The sequence below is a fragment of the Urocitellus parryii genome, chromosome 16, assembly GCF_045843805.1.
Source record: "Urocitellus parryii isolate mUroPar1 chromosome 16, mUroPar1.hap1, whole genome shotgun sequence".
In the NCBI taxonomy this organism is placed as follows: domain Eukaryota; kingdom Metazoa; phylum Chordata; class Mammalia; order Rodentia; family Sciuridae; genus Urocitellus; species Urocitellus parryii.
In genome coordinates, this window is record NC_135546.1 from 17,138,676 (window position 1) to 17,152,987 (window position 14,312).

A 14,312-nucleotide genomic window follows, 5' to 3' on the forward strand; every position below is an offset into this window, starting at 1 on the left:
GTCAAATCCCTAAGACACCAGGGTGTGCAGGCTGGACAGGGCAGCGGCCACCTCTCGTCCATCTCTGGGGGGACCAATGTCTGACTCAGATAGAAACCAAGCCTCAGAAAGTTCACGTTGAAAAAAGCGTCTATTGCAGAGGACGCCCTAGAAAGTTCGCCCCCCGGGGTCAGGGCCTGAGGCTCTGGGCTCAGAGGACCCTGGGGAGTCCTGGATCCTGGGGAAGAGCTCAGGGGAGCCCAGTCCAGCCCAGAGCCGCCCACCTGGGGCTGCGGATGGCCAGCCCTCTCGGGGACATGGGACAAGGCGGCTCTGCAGGGGGGCCCAGGTCTGGGGGCCCCTTGGTGCTTCTGAGGGTGCCCCAGCCTCCAGCGGAGGCCCGGGTGGCCAGTCTGCAGAGGCCGGCTGAATGGCGTGAGCCTGTCCAGGGGCCACCGGCTCTGCTCTGTGCACACACCAGGACTTTCCAGGGTGCCTGTCACCCCTCTTCCTCTGGCTCCTCAGTCTCCGCTCTCGGCCCCCCAATGCCCTCCGGACCCCCTCTCCTCTCGTCCCCTCCTCTCGTCCCCTCCTCTCCCGGTCACCCCCTCCCTTCTCTCGTCCCCTCCTCTCTCCACCTGGGCCAGGACCTGCGCCCTTTCCACCCACAGAAGGGTCAGAGGACACAGGTGGGTCCCATCGGATGCTCCTGGGGTGACCCTATGGTCCAGCACGTGGTTCTCCTGACTCCAGGGGATGGGACCCTCCAAACTCTTCAGAGGCCACCGAGGAAGCGAGGGCTGGGGACAGCGGGGGTGACCCAGGCTTGGCCTGGCCAGGGCTGGGGGCCCGTCTGAGCCAGGCTGCCCCGTCCCCGGGCCTCACCCACAGGCTGAAGCCACGTTTCTTTATTAAAGGGGGCGGGGTGGGGCGAGGTGCGGGCAGGGGTGTCCATGGCCGGCCACCGGGGCCGGCGGTCACTTCTTGGTGGCCTGTTTCTTCCGGCTGCCCCTTCTGAGTCTGGGAGGAGGAGGTGGCTCCACTTCAGGATCTTTGGGCCTAAATATCAAAACACAGAGGCATGGTGGCTGCGCGGCCGGTGGCAGAGCCAGGGACCCCCTGCTGCGAGCTGTGCCTGTTTGCTGGCCCCAAGCCACATGGTCACATACTTCACGTCAACCGGGGAAGCGAGGTCCTGGTCCACCCTGTCTCCCAGGGCCAGCGAGGAGACGCTTCCTTCGAGATCCCCCGACGTGGCCTTCTTAGCTGGCTCAGAATCTTCCAGGCTTGGGATAAGGGCTGAAAGGCTGCAGGGCAGGGGACACGGCGGGACAGAGCTGCGCGGGGCAGAGGGAGAGACAAGTCAGGCTTGGGTCAGGGGACCACCCTGGGGACCTGCAGCCAGCTCAGGGTCGGGTCCCCAGGCTTCTGTTAGAGGCCACACGGGCTCTGGCTCATGTGCTGGCCACACCTGGACACCCAACAGTGACCACAGGAAACATGGCCACCGGGCAGAGGGGACTAACCTTGAAATGCCCTGTGGTGGGGCTCCAAGTGCCCCAAGGGTGGCATCAGGCCACCCCAAGCCAAGGAACTACCAATACATTTCTGTTGCCGAGGCCACTCGGTGTGGAGACCTGGCGTCAGACTGTCTGGGGCTACTGTGACAAAACACCACAGACCGGGTGATGTTATAAACCACAGAGGGGTATCTTGAGGTGTGTTTCTCACAGTCTGGGAAGTCCCAGATCAAGGCTCTGGGAGACTCAGTGTCTGCGGGGGACACTCCTCCTGATGGCAGCTTCTCACGGTGCCCTCATACCGTGGAAGGGGCAGCCGCGTCCTCTGGGGTCTCTTACACAAGGGCACTAATCCCACTCAAGGGAGCACCACCCTCATGACCTAATCACTCCCCGATGGCTCCTCTTCCCAACATCACCCCGTTGGAGGTGAGAATGTCAACGTGGGAACTCGGGAAGGGGGTGGAGACAGACACACTCAGACCACAGCACCTTGTTACAGTCACCGGAGGAAACTCACGGGCGTGGGTGCCCCTCACCTTTACCCCCCCCCCCATGGCTTTGCGCCAGGTGCTGCCTGTGTTTCTGACCTCAGGACGTTTCTGAGCATCACAGGAGCCACAGCAGCAGGCTGCTCAGGGGTGTCTGTCCCTGTCTGACTGACCAGGGCACTGAAGTCCAGAGAGGGGAGTGGGCTTGTTCAGGGCTGCATACTACATCACTGGCCCAGACAGGACTGGCCATTCGCTCATTGTCTTGTCATGTGGACATGATTATTGATCTGGAAGGAGCCTGTCATCTGGTGGGTGATGACGCAGGGTGAGACCCGGGGGGCTCTGGGGGCAGGTGGCACCTATGCCGAAGACTCAATGAGGTGACACAGTCATCCCCGCTGAGGCTGGGGTGGGGACGCAGGAGGACCAGGGCCGGGCCATCCCACAAAAAGCTCACAGCCGGGCGCAGAGGCACCTGCGTGTCACCCTAGCAACTCGGGAGGCCGAGGCAGGAGGATCACGAGTTCAAAGTCAGCCTCAGTAATGGTGAGGCCCTGAGCAGCTCAGTGAGACCCTGTCTCTGCATAAAGTAGGAAACAGGGCTGGGGACGGGGCTCAGTGGCCGAGAGCCCCTGAGTTCAATCATCCCCAAACAAAAACACGGTCACAGAACCTGGGCACATTGTCACCATCTGCACTCAGCAGACCAGTGCGCCCCTTCCCCCTCCCCCCCACCCCAGGCCGCCTACAAAGCCCACGTGACCCCTGTGCACCCTCAAAGGCCACCTGCAGCCCTGACAGAAGATAAAGGCGTTTGTGCCCGAGGCTGGGCCCCGGGTGCCCACGTCCAGCCCCTGCTGTTCTGCGAGGGAAGGATGGGGACACAGGAGCAGGGTCAGGCTGGGGGTCCTCCAGGGCCCTGCCCCACAGAGCTCCAGCCTCGGGGGGTGGGGAGAGGTCCCTGGGGTCTGTGGTTGGTGGCGGATCCTGAGGGGGTGCAGAGAAGCCCCGACCACCCACCTGGGCATTGCACTCATTGACCCGTCCATCCGTCCGTCCGTCCATCCATCCCCATATTTACACTCAAGGAAGAAACGCGCACCAGGCCCTGCGCCTACAGTCCTGCCCAGGCCTGAAATAGCCCCTCCTGGGCACTGGCCTCCTCTCGGGCCTCCCTGCCTCCAGCCTCACCCCCGGCTGTCCGAGACGGCATCTTCCTTAAGCTGGCCTTGTTTCCCTCCCTTGGAACCAGTCTCAGGTCCCCTGACGTCCGCAGGGGGACACCCAGCGCCCTCGTCTGACACGTGGATCGAGGCCCCGACTGACCAGCATGGTCACCAGCGCCTCGGGGCAGCTCTTGCTAACTCCACGGCTCCCTGTGGCAATGTCACAAGCCTCGGTGACAAGGAGGATGTGAGACGGGTCCCGAGCCTGTGTGGCGCCCTCTCTCCATGGCATGAGGCCAGCCCTCGGGTCCTGGGTCCCTAGGGACTGTGTCCAGGGGCTCTCGCCCTCAGAGAAAGGGTCTTGCTGAGTGGCTGAGGCTGGCCTCCAACATGCGATCCTCCTGCCTCAGCCTCCTGGGTCACTGGGATGACAGGTGGGCACCACCAGGCCCAGATTAAGGGACACCCCTGCCCTGATGTGCGTGTCACCAGGGGTGGGGGCTCCTGGCTCAGAGCCGGGTCAGCTCCCCCTGGACTCTCTGACACCTCGTCACAGGGCCTGGCCCCCGACGCCCCCTCCTCTCCCTGCTGGCCCAGCCCAGGACCCTCAGCACCACTAGGGGATGTCACAGGTCACTCTGCAGGTCCTCGTGGGGCCACCAGGCCCAGCCCAGCCAGGGCCAAGACCACAAAAGAAGCGTATCCCTACCCCGGGGTCTGACTGTCCAGCAGGGAGACAGACGGACGGCCATGACACTCCGCTCCCAGGCCCAGGGAGACCAGCCTTTCAGAGGGGCCAGCGGAGGGCGAGGTGACAGGGACAGAGCCAAGGCTCCCAGGTCCCCAGCACAGATCCCCCCATGGCATCTGCCGCAGCCTGTCCCCCTGTCACGGCCCAGACACACTCAGGCAGGGGACAGTCCCCTGCGGGGCTCAGGCCACCTGCACCTGCCTCGAGAGTCCCCTCTGGGTGGCTGCTCTCTGTCTGTCCCTCCCTGTGCGCGTCCCCTGCACCTCAACCTCACCAGGGCGGGGTGGGGCAGGGAGGGGACAGGCGCGGATCACGGGGACACCCTGCATGTGGCCGGGCCTCCCCACAGAGGGGGCAGGGGAAGGGCAGCCACTGGGCACGCGGTGGACACGGCCCAGGCCCTGTGCTCGGCCCTGGGCACCCCCCAGTGTGCAAGCTCCCTGGGTCCCTCCAGGGGGACCCTGGGAAGGGCAGGGTGACAGCTTGGCCCGTCCCTGCAGGCTGGTGCTTAAGGGCCCAGGCAGAGGCCTGTCCCCGAGGGTCTCCCTGCCCGCTTGGTCAGAACAGGGTGGGGGGCCCGGCCAGGCAGGGGACAGGGCTGGGGTCCTCCACCTACCCCCTCTCAGCCTGGGCGGCTGCGCTGCGGGCTCAGAGGGGCGCCCGGGTGGAGGCGGCAGCCGCGGTGCCCACACCCCAGGAAGCCTTCCGGGAGGAGGGGGACTTTCGGGCGGGGGCTCCAGGCTGTGGGGGACAGAGACAGAGACGGCACAGGTCGGTGGGGAGGTGGCCATGCAGGGGCGGCCAGGGCGACCCGGGGGCGCCTCACCGCCGAGCCACACCCCCAGCCCTCCATATTCTTTTGAGACAGGGCCTCCCTCAGTCGCGGAGGCTGGCCTCCAACTTGCGATCCTCCTGCCTCAGCCTCCAGAGCAGCGGGGATGGCAGGTGCGCACCAGCGCGCTGGGCTCTCTGTAGGATCTTAAGTCTATGGAGGGAGCTGTGCGCAGGGCTCTAGAACATTCTGCAGAATGGAAACTCTGTCCCTTTAAGCTCATTCTCTTCCCCCTGAGCCCTTGACCTTGGCCGTTCCACTTTGTCTCTATGGACTGGGGACTCCAGGAGCCTCAGACCAGGCACCATCACCCGGTGTCAGTCTTTCTGTGGCTGCTGGCTCTTCTCTTTGGGTCTGTGGCTCAGCCAAGGTGAAGAAGGTCAAGGTCAAGGTCAAGGTCAAGGTCAATGTCAAGGTCAAGAGTCCTGGGGGGCCGAGCTGGAGCTCGAGTTGCTCAGAAGCTGAAGGAGTGACGTGGCTTTGAAGCTGGGAGACGGGGTGGACGCCCGGGAGGAAGAAGCCACCTGTCACTGGAGCTGTTCAGGGGCCGGTGACCACGGCACCTGGGCGTCAGTGGACACTCTGTGGCCGGGTCCTCCAAGGAGAGAGAAGCCGCCCAGCCCAGTGGCCGCCCAGCCCCTCCTGACCCCTCTGCTGACCTGTCCCCAGGGGTAAGGTTTCAGGGCTCTTCCCAACCCTCCTGTGCAAGGCCACACGGAACACGGGCACCCTGTGGGGCACCGTGACACTCTTGCCCCTTCCTGCTGCCACCAAAAACAGGGACAGGAAAAAAGCCTACACCACTTCCACACCGACCCGGGTCTCTTCCTGGGACACTGTCACCACGACTGGCTCAGTCTACAAAGTGGACCCTGCGGATGGGCAGGGCTGACGTATCTGGGAGACACGGTTCCCACCAAGGGACAGCGAGGGCCTCCCAGAGCCTCAAGGACGAAGCCGTCAGCCTGTGACCCAGATAATTCAGGCCCGTCAGGCAGTACTAACCTAGTCACCCAGCTGGAGGGGATCAGCCGAAGGTGGGACGCTTTGAAAACCTGTCTAAATCCTTGACATGGTTTCCCCCATCGGGAGGTAGGATCTAGATCCCCTGCCTCGACTGTGGGCTGCCCCAGGGACGCCAATGTGGTGGGACGTGTGAGGCCATAAGATTAGGAGGCTAAGTCGTCAAAGGGGAGACGGCGTCCCTCCTGCTAGGAGCCCAGCCGCCATGTTGTGAGGAAGCCCTCTCCGCCCGGGGAGGCCATGCAAAGGCAGCAGCCCAAAGGGAACCTCAGGATGAAACTGCACACAGATCCCCTGCCTGGCCCAGCCCCGTCAGCTCCAGGACTGTGAGAGATGGACACAGAGAGAGGCCACGGGACCCGCTGTGACAGGGAACATTTCCTCATACAGACGTCCTTCTCTGTTGGCCAGTCCTGTCTGGTCCCCTGGACCCCCCACAGCTCAGGAGACCGTGACTCCTTAACAGTGACCTCATCCTGATAGAGCCATGTCTCTTTCTAAGTATTTCCTGGCACCCCCCTGCTGCAGTCTGGTATCTGTGTCCCCGTCCCCAAGTCCACGTGGTGAAATTCTCACGGCCAAGGTGACGGCACGAGGAGGAGGGGCCTGAGATACCTGTGCAGGTCGGAAGGGTGGAGCCTCGTGAATGGGAGTGGTACCCTGGAAAGAGGTCTACGGGGTGAAGGTACCGTGTGGCTTTGATCTTTCTACCATGTAAGGACACGGAGGAAAGGGCCACCTGTGAGGAGCAGGCCCCCATGAGACACCAAGTCAGCAGGTGCCTTGTTCTTGGACTTGGCCTTTAAACCCGAGAGACTTTTGTGGTTTATAAGCCTCCCGCTGTACGGGAAGTTTGTTATAGTATCCACACAGACTAAGATGCCCGCTCCTTGTGGCCACGTGGCCTTCTTCTGAGCGTCTTTGAACGTGGCTTTGCCCGTGGTTGGCATCTGCCAGGAGCCCCGGCTTGTCTTGGGCCTGGGCTTTTCCCTCCCTCACTCTCCCCCTCCCCTCTCTGCCTCTGGAACATTCTAGAACACCCTGAGCCTCGTCTTCCCTGCTCCCTGTGACTCCCCACAACTGCTCTCCAAGGACCCGTGTCCACTCGGCAAACCAAGCAGGAGCAGGGCTGCAGGTGCCAAATGGAGGCTGAGGCAGGAGGATGGGGAGCTCAAGGCCAGCCCTCAGCAACTCAGCAAGACCCTTGAGACTGAGGTCTGAAGACGGACGTGTCTAGAGGTTCCTGGGGGATCAGCTGTGGCTCCCAGGCCTGGTCAGAATGGAGACTCTGCTCTGTGGCCTAAGTCACCAGTGACAAGTAAACATTTGGTACATGCTGTTCCAGTCTCAAGAGAATGCTGTTCCCCGTGGCACAGAAGGTGCCTCTGGGGTGAGTCCAAATGGGGTGAGGCAGGTGGGACAGGAGTTGGGGCTGCAGCTGGGGGTGCTGACTGATGAGCCCCATCCTCAGGATCTCCCCCACAGACACGAGGACTAGGCATCTGGCCTGAGTCCCAGGTGCGTCCCCTCGCCCTGTGTCCCTGTACCTGAACTTGTAGTTGTCGGGCAGGAAGTAGCCCATCTTGCAGTCCTGCCGGGCCCGGAAGATCTGCTTGAGCAGGTTCTGCTTGCTGAAGCCGTAGCCGTTCAAAACGCGACCCCCAAACAGGAGCTTCCCCCCGGCAAACATCTGTGGGCAGTGGAGGACCTGGCCTCAGCCACCCGCCTGGGGAGGTGGCCTGAGCCTGGCCTCGGCCTCCCCCTGGCTTGGCCTTTAGCCTCTGCTGGACCAGGCTGTTCAGAGGCTGCTGGACCCTCCCAGGGGCCCTCCTGGGAGACCCAGAGTGGAGGGCAGGGGGCTGGCTGTCCCTCCCCGGGCCCCGCTCACCAGGATCATGCCCTGGACCACGGCGAACCTCTTCACCAGCAGGGCCGGGCTCCTCTGCAGGGCACCGTGCAGGTCATAGCGCAGCAGGCGGTACGGGTCGTGGCGACACTGCACAGAGACAGGCTCCACGGTCACCCCTTCCTGCATCCCGGCTGATGAGTCCACACTCCATGGCACCAAGGACGTCCCCACCCGTCCCCCAGGGCTGTCCCTCCCCCACTCCTTCCAGTGGGTCCAGTCCCGTGCCAGGACCTGAACCCAACCCAGAGCTCTAGGTAGGGCCAGGTCCTGGACGGGCACAGAGCAGGGTCTCAATGAATAGTCCCTGAGCCGGGGCCGTAGCACGTGCCTGTCATCCCAGCAGTTTGGGAGGCTGAGGCAGGAGGATCGAAAGTTGGAGGCCAGCCTTGCAACTTGGCAAAGCCTGAGAGAACTTGGTGAGATCGTATCTCTAAAGAAAACGTAAAAAGGGGCTGGGGGGCTGGGGACGTGGCTCAAGTGGTAGCGTGCTCGTCTAGCACATGCGAGGGGCTGGGTTCGATCCTCAGCACCACATAAAAACAAAAAATAAGATATTGTGTCCAACTACAACTAAAAAATAAATATTAAAAAAAATTTCTGGGGAGAGGATACTCGGGATTGAACCCAGGGACTCTCTACCACAGAGCCACACCCCAGATCCTTCATTTTTATTTCGAGACAGGGCTTTGCTAAATTGCTGAGGCTGGCCTCCAACTTGTGATCCTCGTGCCTTGGCCTCCTGAGCCTCTGCTGGGATGACAGGAGTGAGACCCTCCGTATGGCTCCTTAAGGTCCCCTTTAGGCTTCATCGTCAATGAATTCAGACCGTGCAGTTTACACCTGTGCAGGAACCCAACCCACGTGCCCAAACCCCACACATCCTGGGAGGCACTTGCTGGAATCCAGGAGGTGACTGGTACGGGGCCCTGGGCACTGATAGCTCTCCTGTCATGGCCCTCGCTGGGGCCTCCTGGGGCTGCCAGAAGCTTCTGCAGGGCCTGGCTTGTGTCTTGAGTGCACAGCAGGTACCTCAGCCTGGCAGAGTCCCAGCCACAGTGGAACAGAGGGCAGAGGGAGGGACGTGCAAAGGCCCTGGGGAAGAGAAGGGGTGTGGCCTTGGCGCCGGAGGTTCAGCGGGTCCTAGCACTGCGGGGGCTTCCTCTGGCCTCTGGGGTCTCCTCGCTGGGCCCAAACCAACCTGGATGCAGGGCGAGGCGCGGCCCTGCTGCTTGTGGTTGTACAGGGTGTCCAGCACCCACTGCAGCTGCGCCGTGCTGCCCGGGCTCTGGCTCGAGACGATCCCGAACACCAGCACTTGGCTGGGGTCCCGGGGCGCGGACAGGAAGCGCTCCAGCTCCACGTCGGACACCAGGGGGGCCTTCACCATGCACCTGCAGCCGGCCCGGATGTCCTCCCTGCGCAGCAGCTTCCGCAGCACCAGCGGGCAGTCGGAGGGCGAGGCCGCCCACCGCGTGGGGCTGTGCACCTCTTTGGCCATCTTCCCCCTGCGGCAGGAGCATCCAGAGGGGTCCTCAGGGGGCCGCTCACAGGCCCCTGCCCCAGCCGGGCTGCCCATGAACAAGGACCCGCTGTGGGGGGCGGGGAGGCTGTGGGCGGAGTCCAGTCTGGCCTCACCAGCCAGGTGTGCTCGGCCTCACAGGCTCCCTGTGTCCCTGCGCCTCTGTTTCCTGGGGGCCAACGAGGTGGGCGACTCTCTCCCACACCCCAGGGCCTGCTGCGCCCCTCTGCAGGCCTGTCCCCTTGACAGTCAAGACAGACTCTGAGCTGGCCTCTTTTCCTGACCTCCACTGACGTCAATGGTCTAAGCCTCCTTTTTTTTTTTTTTGGTTTGGGGTACTGGGGGTGGAACCCAGGACCGAGCCATGCTAGGCAAGGGCCCTGTCACTGAGCCACGCCCCCAGGCCTTCAAATTTCACTGTGAGACAGGGCCTCACGAAGTTGCCCAGTCTGGCCTCCAAACTTTCCATCCTCCTGCCTCAGCCTCCTGAGCCGTTGGGATGACAGGCCTCCAGCACTTTCTAGATCTCCCTTCTCCTAGCCGCTCCTCCTGGGCTCTGGCCGGGGCAGGAGAACTGTGCGCAGCACCCAGGTCAGCTCCTGCCCTCTCCCAGCCTGGGGTTCAGCTCCAGGAGGGAGGGACGCGGCACTTGGCTCCCATCACGTCCTCCTCCCTGCCCGTCCCAGACGCCTCAGGGGAAGGGGTCAGCCCACCTGGACGTGAGGGAGGCCCTGGCGTGGAGTCTGGTGCCCTTCTTCCGGGAGGGGCTCATGGAAATAGACTCTGCATCCTCCTTTGTAGACTCTTCGACCAGGGAGTCTGGCCGGGCCGACTGGGAGCGGGAGAGGAGGTCGGCCATGTGGGAGCTGGACCTGAAGGGCCTTTCCAGGTGAGACCCCGACTTCAGCCTCACCCGGCCGAGGTCCAAGTCCTCCCTCTTGGCAGGGTACTCGATGGTGAACAGACCTGGGAATAGAGATGCTGCTGCTGTCACGGGTCAGCACAGACGGGCCACCTTTGTCCCTGCTCCTGGGCTTCACCCAGTGGAGCGCCCTTCTGCTCACCCCGTCCCTGCTTGTCCACGTCTAGAGATTCTCGGGCCCCAACTGTAGCCCCACCAGCGATCAGCCTAAGAATGGCTGCCTCTCCCTCCTTCCCCCCACTTTCCCCAAGGGGCCTGGCTTGGCCCCAGCAGCCAACACAGAGCTTGGGTCCACAGTCAGTTCCTGGCTCATGCTGTTCCAGGCTCTGAGAATGCTGTTCCCTGTGCTTCAAGATGGAAGTCCATCTATTTTCTTTGTAATGTTCATTTTTTTTTTATTAGAATAGGGGATTGAACTCAAGGGCACTTAACCTCTGAGCCCCCTCCCCAGCCCTTTTTTTGGCATTTTATTTAGAGACAGGGTCTCGCTGAGTTGCTCAGGGCCTCCATGAGTTGCTGAGGCTGGCTTTGAACTTGCCAGCCTCCTGCTTCAGCCTCCCGAGTCGCTGGGATGACAGGTGTGGGCCACGGCTCGTTCTTTTACACTGTACTTGGTACATGACAGCTGTACCTCATGGTGACATTCGTTGTGACCTGTGTGTCCAGGCACCCAACAGGACGGTATGATTTATATCCCCGTCTTGCTTTCCCTACTAGATGGGAAAATCTGGAGGCCAAGGGCCTCTCTTTCTCCATTCCCTTGTCCAAGCATTGGCTGAATGAGTGGACTCGGAATAACAGATGACCCAGGACACGGCCCCCTCCCTCTGAGGTCCCCTGGGGTGACCAAACGGGGCCCACCCCTGCTGCCCGGGTCCCCACGTGGAATGGGCAGGGAGGAGCTCAGTCCCCACCCGGTGGCCGCCCGCTGCCCTCACCTGCAGCCAGCAGGATGGAGTTCATGAACTGAGTCACCGTCTTCTGGAACCTCCTCTTGATCTCCACCAGGGCCCGGGTCAGCTTTGACACCTTGTCGTCCGAGCCCCCGACCCTGCGGGACAGCTGAGGGAGGAAAGGGCAGGTCGTGGCCACCTGTCCCCCTCTGCCTGCAGCACCCCCTCTCCCTCTCCCTCCCGTGACTTGCTAAGTAGTTGAGGCTGACTGTCCCCCAAAGGCCCGTGTGATAAAAGTGTGGCTCTTGGGGTGGGGTGGAGCCTTTAAGAGGTGGGGCTTAGCGGGAGGACTTTAGGTCATTGGGGGCGGGCCCTTGTTGAGGTGGTCTGAGGGACTCCAGCCCTTTCCTCTTTGTCTTTTCCTTCCTGGCCATGAGGTCGGTGGTTCTGTCCCACCACACGCCCCTGCCATGGCACACTGCCTTGCCACAGGCCCCAAACAACAGAGCATCGTGAACCGGAACTTCCAACACTGTGAGCAAAAAAGAACCTTTCTTCTTTATAAGCTGATTATCTCAGGTGGTTTGTTACAGTGATGGTCTCTGGGTCTCAGTGCCTATCACACAGAAGGAGCTCAATACATGCTGTCCGTGAAGTGTGGCGCTTTTGCTTCCCGTTGCCCTGGGTGGTGGGAGAATACTGGCTGCCACCAGCTCCCAGGTGAGAACTTGTCATTGACCACGGTTACAGAGACTGACTGATCACTGAGGGGGCACAAAGGCCCAGGCCTTTCCCCTCGGTTCTGCAGGGTCACTGCGGCCTTACCTCCCTGCAGACCTATCTCCATTCCAGGGGCTGTTTCCCAGGGAAGCCAGCCCTAGACTTGCTCTGGACATTGGGGGCAGCTCCATGCAGCTACAGCTTCCAGACTGAGCCTGGCTGGACCTGGTGTCTTCTCCCAGCAACCTTTCTGATTTCCTCAGCCAACGGCAACTGCTCTCGGCTGAACCTCCATATTCATCCCCTCCTGTCTGCCTGGGGTCTTGTTCGTTTTTGGATTCCTTTGTCCCTATACTTGGCCGGCTCCTGGCGGGCAGGTCCAACGCTTTCTATGTTCCTCACTTAACACAGCATGGGAGTGGGAGGCTGAGGCAGGAGGATCGAGAGTTGGAGGCCAGCCTCAGCAACTCAGTGAGGCCCTGAGCCCCTCAGGGAGACCCTGTCTCTAAATAAAAATATAAAAAGGGCTGGGGACGGGGCTCAGGGGTTAAGAGCCCCTGGGAACCCCAGGGACTCCCCAGTCTGGTGGAGGTGACAATGAAGGAGTGCCATGTTGGAGCTGTCACTGCCGGGGGGAGGGGCTGCTGAGCAGGAGACACAGAGCGGACCTGGAGGGGCCGGGGGTAGAGGGCCTTCAACATGTCCTCCTATTTTGTCCAGCGTCCCTTCTCCTCCTCCTGGTCAAAGGGCCCTGATTTGCCTTTAGGACAACACTCTGCCTCGTCCCTTGCCCCTGTGGTTCATGTGAAGCTGATGTCACACCCTGACCCTAAGGACGGTGTGACACTCAAGTGTGGCCCGCTGGGGCAGCACACGGGGGACACTTCAGTCACAGGCAGCCATCGGAGCCGCTGAGCAGTGATGCTGTCGCTTTCTCTCCTCCTTCTCGCTCTCCGTGGTGCTGGGGACTGAACCAGGGCCTCACGCCTGCTGGGCATGACGTTGGCACTTCCGCTGGACGCCACCGCGGGTAGGATAAGAGCTCAGAGATGCTTGTGGCCATTAGGAGAGAAACTATGATACTAAGTCTGACCCGGACGAAAGCGGGACCAAGGGAGGGGAACGTCTCATGGAATCTCGGGAGGGCCTGGATCCAGCCGTGCCTGAAGCCGCCCATCAGCAACTTCTCAAGCTCACCGAGCCGACACGTTCTTCTGCCGCGGTTAAGCCCATCCACGTTGGATTCTGCCACTGACAAGTGACAGACTCCTGATACCAAAAGTTCACTAAGGACAAGAAGGTGGTACTAAGGTTAAGTGGTGAGTGACAGTAGAGTGACACAGGACCTTGGTGGGCAGTGGGACAGGAAGTGGCAGGTCATGGCGACAGGCCCTGTCGGGGCTCCACACGTGGCTCTGCCTTACCCATTTCTCTGGCATGGTCCCGTGGGGACAGGTTCTGGCCGACACGGTGAGCGTCACCGTCTCGTTCAGGGACGTGAAGGTGACCACCACGGAGTCCTGTCCCAGCATCGTCAGCTTCATCTGCTCGTTCACCTGCAGACGAGGAAGGTGGCGCTCAGAGGCCCCGTCCTGAGGCACAGGGTCCCTCTGGGCTCTTGGCTGGGATCCGGCAGGAGGGGACAAGTCCAGCAGCTGAGGACCAGCTGGAGTCCCGCCAGGTTGGCCTGGGACAGCGGGGCTCAGAAGCTAGGCCTCTGTCCCTGGACGGGCAGCTGGGCTACTCAGTACCCAGACACCAGGTCGGACTGCGAGTCTTGTCCTGTAGCAAACAGAAGGTGACACGGCGGGTAGAGCCAGAAAGCCACCCTCCAGGTGGGTGGGCAGATGGCAGGAACCAGGGGGGTGAGCCATGGCCGCTCCCCCATCCCCCTAGAGTCACCAAGTGCCATTCTTTACCCCAAGAAGGAGCCCAAGATGGTGGGAAGGGACCGGAGATCTTTTTCACCAGTTCCAAAGACAAGGGCTTGCTTCTGGCCAGCCCCAGAGAGGGGCTCAGAGAGGGCGAGCTACCCTCCTAACGACACACAGCTGCCTGCAGTCAGCAAGCCACACGGTCCTGGAGGGCCCTGCCCCTGCCCATCTTCAGCGTCCCTCCCCTGCACACACCTGGGACTCCTCTGGATGAGGACTCTCTTTTGGCCCCTTCCATTTCCTTCCACGGACTCCATTAGGGGCCCAGCGGCCCACATCCACTGCTCGCCGCACCCCTCATGCCTCACCCATCACCTCCCATTTCTCACCCGAGGTCCCGATCGGGAGGCAAAGGGACCCATCTAAAGCCATCTGGGCTCCCCGATTCTCTGGGAAGCTTCTCGGTCTCCACTCACCCCCCATCATGAAATCATCTGTAACTCTGTCCCCCGCCCCCCGTCCCCACTGCCCGGGCCTGGAGACCATGAAGTCCTTTGAATGAAAGGGCCTCTCATAAAGAGAAAGAAAAGTGCTGCCTACTCTTGGAATCATGTCAGGTCTACCTAGGAAGCCCCGTCCCTCAGCTCTCCCCTGGTCCATGCGTGGCCTGGCCCTGTCCTGCCAGGTCCCCATGCAAAAGCTGGCCCGAG

General features: G+C 61.8%; 1 protein-coding gene across 1 annotated transcript in view; it reads right to left on the minus strand.

Annotated features, from left to right (window-relative positions):
- Positions 1-956: 956 nt before the first annotated feature.
- C16H3orf20 (chromosome 16 C3orf20 homolog) overlaps positions 957-14,312 on the minus strand; it is a 25,692-nt gene continuing 12,336 nt past the window's right edge. Inside the window, exons 8-15 of the mRNA XM_026382988.2 lie at positions 13,153-13,284; positions 11,054-11,177; positions 9,907-10,159; positions 8,873-9,179; positions 7,654-7,761; positions 7,313-7,455; positions 1,149-1,286; positions 957-1,038 (exon numbers count right to left, since the gene is read on the minus strand). Of these exons, the coding sequence (XP_026238773.2) occupies positions 957-1,038; positions 1,149-1,286; positions 7,313-7,455; positions 7,654-7,761; positions 8,873-9,179; positions 9,907-10,159; positions 11,054-11,177; positions 13,153-13,284 (1,287 nt within the window). The remainder of the gene's footprint in view (positions 1,039-1,148; positions 1,287-7,312; positions 7,456-7,653; positions 7,762-8,872; positions 9,180-9,906; positions 10,160-11,053; positions 11,178-13,152; positions 13,285-14,312) is intronic.